The following is a 5,500-nucleotide window of genomic DNA, read 5'->3' on the forward strand; positions in this document are numbered from 1 at the left end:
GCATAGCCTGTTATAATTTCTTCAAACATTTAATTAACTCATCACTAATGCTTTAGCAGAGCCAGACCAAATTATTTCGTGGGCCCTATGTGGCCCTCAGGCTGGACATTTCCCACCTCTGCAGAAGTTGGAAAAAAAGATAGGAAATGGATTCTTCCCCTAAAGACTTCAGAAAGTAACACAGCTCTGCCACTGGAACACCTGTCATACTTCTGACTTCCAGAAATGTAAGGTTGTGCTGTTTTAGCTGCAATGTTTATAGTAATTTGTAACAGCAGTATAAGAAACAAATACGCGAGGTAACCTTTTCTCAAAATGAAACTTTTCACAGAAGCCCCACATAAAACAAATAAAAACAGAGCTGCACTAATTGAAGGAGGGCTGTATCATAGTGATGGGGGAACTTCCAATGGAACCTCTAGGGGTGTGAGTTGAGTAGTTTAGAAATTACTTTTGTAAGATAACATGTCCCAATTTAATAAAAGCTACCTAAAGCCACAGGCAGCGATCTACTAGCTATATATTCCTCTGAAATTCCTGCCTTTGTAGCAGAATAAGGTTTTATTTAATTTTTGAAGGAAATAATTTTAAAAACATAGGCAAGACTTTATATTTTAAGCAATGCAATTGTAAGTAGAAATGGGTAAATAGATTAATACATGTGAGCAGCCTCTTCTGCATGGAGTCTATAGCCAAAGCTAGGAAGGAAAGTCTATGGTTCTTTCTTATTCCTTCTTAAGCTCTGCCAGTAGAAAGTGCCTATAAAACAAAGCAGAGGTTTAAAACAGCTAACTGAAGAATAGTACATATTTGGACTAAGAGATGACAATACTTATTACAAGCATGGCAATCAGATTAACATGATATAGACACTGCCTGTATTTTCAGCACTTATTTTGCTTAAGCCTAAATGATTCGGTAAATATCTACACCAATATTTTATTTTTGTTTTTTTGAATGGTTTATAATTCGCTTTACAGGTATAAAGTTTCTTCTATAAGTTAGTAGTTTCCTTATCCGTAAATAAAGGCCTTTCTTATTTTTATCATATAATAATTTACCTCAGTACTTTCCATTTAAATAATAAATACTTTTTCCTTGGGTATGTAAATTTCTCAGTAATCTTCACTAAGGTTCACAAACATTTAATTATCTAATTTTATAATAAAAAATTGGTTATTTGAGGGCTATTTGAAAGGGAAAAACTAAGTATGTTGTATTTTTCAGGGTGATGATGGAAATCCAGGGCTACCAGGACCAAAAGGGATCAGAGTAAGTGATATGTGCTTATATGTCAAATGTGTTGTTGGTAAAAACAGAGAAAAAGCAAATGAAGTGTTATGAGACAACAGAAGAAAAGACTCACGTTGAAATGCAAAAATATTCAGTCTTTAAAAAGTTAAAAGAGTTGGTATATGTCTACAATTAGCTCTTAGTATTTTGATAGTTATATTTACATATACAGATGTCTATACACACTAATGTAAGAAGATTTGAAAGTAGCTTATGGATAAAAATTGCAAAGTGATTCATTCTAACAAATTGCCAATTCACTTAAAATATATATCATATAAGTGGTTTAAACCAGAAATCCCCAATCATTGTGATCATCTCAGTCCTCTGGGCCCTCAGACTGTGTACCCTCCCAGTGTTATCATATACACATATTATAATTTTATGTGTCTTGAAGAGTATACATGGGAATTAATGGTTTTAACCACTGTATTAAAGAGTAACTATTTTTTTAATACTACATTACTTCAATATACTTAAAAACTCATTCCATATTCAGATTTCTTCAATTGTCTCATGGATGTCTTTTTATAATGGACTAGAGGCCCAGTGCACAAATTCTTGCACAGGGGTGGGGTGTCCCTCAGCCTGGCCTGCACCCTCTCCAATCTGGGACCCCTTGAGGGATTGTCTGACTGCCTGTTTAGGCCCAATCACCCCCACAAGCATCGGGCCTAAACTGGCAGTCGGACATTCCTCTCGCAATCTGGAACTGCTGGCTCCTAACTGTTCGCCTGCCTACCTACCTGATTGCCCCTAACTGCTTCTGCCTACCAACCTGATAGCTCCCTCACTGCTCCCTTGCCAGACTGATTGATGCCTAACTGCTCCCCTGATGGCCTTACTGCCTGCAAATGCCCTCCCCTGCCAGCCTGATCGCCCACAACTGCCCTGCTCTGCCAGCCATCTTGTGGTGGCCTTCTTGTGGTGGTCAGCTCTGGCAGCCATATTGTGGTGGCCATCTTGTGATGATGTGAGGGCAGCCATGTTATGGCGGCCATCTTGTGATGACATTGCGTGAGGGTGTGATGCCACCTAGGCTTTTATTATATGGGATTTGTTCTAACCAGAATCGGAGCAAATTACATATATTACATCTGGTTGGTGTATTTCTTAAGCCTATTTATCATCTCATTGGAGAAACTGGGTCATTTGTATTGCACTGTGTTCCATATTCTGAAAGTAGCTGATTGTTTATTCATGTCATTTAAATTGTTTCTCTTTTCCCCCATATTTTCTGCAAATTGGAGGTTGTCTTGGAAGAGGCACTAGAGAACTTTCTGGGGATACAGAAAGAGCTGTACACTTGAGATTTGTGAATTTTACTGTATGTAAATTATATTGCAAAAAATAAAGGAAATAGAAACATGTACCAATAAGAAAGATCTTGATGTGTTTGTAACCATCAAGTGTTTGGTTTAAAACATTTCTCAGAAGAATTATATATATTGATCACTTCAATAAAGTTTTGTGACCAGTGAAAAAAAAATAACACTTTATAGGTCAATGCTGTATACTTACTACTCAATTACTTCTTATGGCCCAAATATCTGTCTAACCCCTCTTTTTATGCTAGGTTTAATCAGTGGTCTCAGGATTATGAACCTGATTCTGCTAACAAAAATGTCCACATCAACTTTCACTTAGTGGTTTAGCATCCATCCATGATCATTGTCTAGATCCATTTTTTAATTTTGTTCAGCATTGCAAAGTGATGATTCTAAAAATTATATTAATCCTTCATATATTAACTAGAATTCTACTTTATCAGCTGGAATTCTAATAGGGTAATGAGTTACTATACCAGCAACTTTAAGTGATGATGAAGGAAGGTTTTGTTTTGTTTTTAAGTATATTATCCTTATAAACACATGGACTTTATCAGTCTCAAACAATTGTGTTCATACATACTAGAGGCCCAGTGCATGAAATTCATGCACGGGGGCTGGAGGTCCCTCAGCCCGGCCTTTACCCTCTCCAATCCAGGGCCACTGGCTCCTTACCACTCACCTACCTGCCTGCCTGCCTGATGCCCCTAACTGCTCTCTTGCCTGCCTGATCACCCCTAACCACCTCTGCCTGCCAGCCTGATTGCCCTTAACTTCTTCCCTGCCAGTCTGATCACCCCTAACTGCTCCACTGCCTGCATGATCACCCCTCACCACCTCTGCCTGCTGGCCTGATCACCCCTAACTGCCTCTGCCTGTTGGCCTTGTCGCCCTTATCTTCCCTCCCCTGCCAGCCTGGTTGCCCCTAACTGCCCTCCCCTGCTGACCTGGTCTCCCCTAACTGCTCTCCCCTGCCAGCCTGATCACCCCTAACTTCCTCTGCTTCGGGCCCCAACACTGTAGCTTTGTCCGGAAGGATATCTGGATGGATGTCCAGAAGATGCCCAGTCTAATTAGCATATTACCCTTTTATTAGTATAGATTTATTTTTTTTGTTTAAAGTATTTCATATGTCTCCTTTTTCCCCCATTAACCCCCCTCTGTCCACTCCCACCCCCAAGGGCAAGCCCCCACCTCCCCAGTGTCCGTGCATACAAGTCTAAATTATCCCATCTTTGGTCTGTGGATGCCCTTTCAAGTTGGTCCCTGTCCTGTTCCCTTTTTTAAATATTATTGATATTTTGTAGAGAATAAGAGAGAGGGATAGAGAGTTAGAAACATAGATGAGAGAGAAACATCAATCAGCTGCCTCCTGCACACTCCCCACTGGGGATGTGCCTGCAACCAAGGTACATGCCCTTGACTGGAATCGAACCTGGGACCCTTGAGTCCACAGGCCGATGCTCTATCCACTGAGCCAAACCGGTTAGGGTTTTGTCCAGTTCCCTTTTGACAAAACTCTATTGATCTTTGATAACTTCCTTGCTTTCTAATACAAGACCCTTCAGGCTTATTTTGTACATTTTCTCTCCAGATCTATAATTGCCCATGTCTCTGATTCCAGGTTCTTTTTAGTGAAAAATTTGATTTAGATATCGCAGTCTGAATGGTAGGGATTTTCATTGCTATTGGATTTGTCATTGTTTTGATGTCTTTTCAGTGGACAGAAGTAGAAAATAGACATTTTTAAGAAAAAAATATCCTGCATTCATATTATTCTAGACGAAATTTAAAATAAAAAGATTTTTGTATACTTATTCTCTCCCTGCCAGCTCTCTCTCCTTAAGGTGAAAATTTTGATTCTAAATGACATTTTACCCTACAATATACCTTTGCTTCTGTTTAGTTTCAAATAATAATTTACAAATTAACAAAATAACAATTTCAATTTTAATGGTGAGAATAGAATTCTTAAATGCCACTATTTTTCTTTTATTTTCCCCCTTTGAATTGGCTAATTTCACAGAGGAATTAGTCAAAATATCATGTTTTTAAAGCACTTGAAGTCATTATTTTCTTTATATTGTTATGCCAGCAACTTGATATACATTAAGTTCATTGGTTCCAGTTTGTTTGTAATTTTTAATGATTTCCTTTTACCTCATTTTTTTAATCTTTTAATATTTTAAACATTTATATTGTTCTATACGGTAAGGCATAGTTAGGGATGTTCCTCATCTATCCTTGTCACCCCCCCCCCCCATTCTGTTCCTTCCTTCTTTCTAGATATAATCATTTTTATTATTTTTGTACATCTTTTCATTGTTTAGTATCACTACCCTTCTTATACAATGGTAGCATATTATATATACTATTACACTTTGCTTCTTTTACTTAATATTATATCCTGGAGACCACTGTACAGAAATCTTCCTCATTCTTTTTAAGAACTGCATGGTTTTACATTGTGTAAACTTACCACAAATTCTTTAGGCATGTTCTTATTGTTTCCAATCTTTAGCTATAATTATGGTTATATATTCATTTCTAAAGTTAAGCTATAATAATGCTTCATTGAATAAACTTGAATTTCATATTTTGCTTCATAGGTTCTAGTATAACTTTTGAGTAAACCCTTAGAAATGTGTTGCTTCAAAGGGTAAATACTTGAATAATTTTGTTAGATACTTCCAAATTTCTCCCCATGGCATTTGGATCCCATTAGGGGTGTATGAGAATACCTTTTTCCCATACCCTCACTTACAGAGAATATTGTCAAATTTGTATTTTTTATAATCTTGACAGGGAAATTGAAGAATTTTTGAGGTGATCACATTGATGATCTCGGGTGCAGATATATTTGCCACTTACCCATCCTG

The 5,500-nt window shown here is 37.5% G+C and overlaps 1 protein-coding gene across 1 annotated transcript in view; it reads left to right on the forward strand.

The window, feature by feature from the left end:
- COL4A5 (collagen type IV alpha 5) overlaps window positions 1–5,500 on the forward strand; it is a 278,780-nt gene that overhangs the window by 136,018 nt on the left and 137,262 nt on the right. Inside the window, exon 4 of the mRNA XM_006775788.2 lies at window positions 1,228–1,272. Coding sequence (XP_006775851.1) covers window positions 1,228–1,272 — 45 coding nt within the window. The remainder of the gene's footprint in view (window positions 1–1,227; window positions 1,273–5,500) is intronic.

Source organism: Myotis davidii, unplaced genomic scaffold (assembly GCF_000327345.1).
Source record: "Myotis davidii unplaced genomic scaffold, ASM32734v1 scaffold489, whole genome shotgun sequence".
Classification (NCBI taxonomy): domain Eukaryota; kingdom Metazoa; phylum Chordata; class Mammalia; order Chiroptera; family Vespertilionidae; genus Myotis; species Myotis davidii.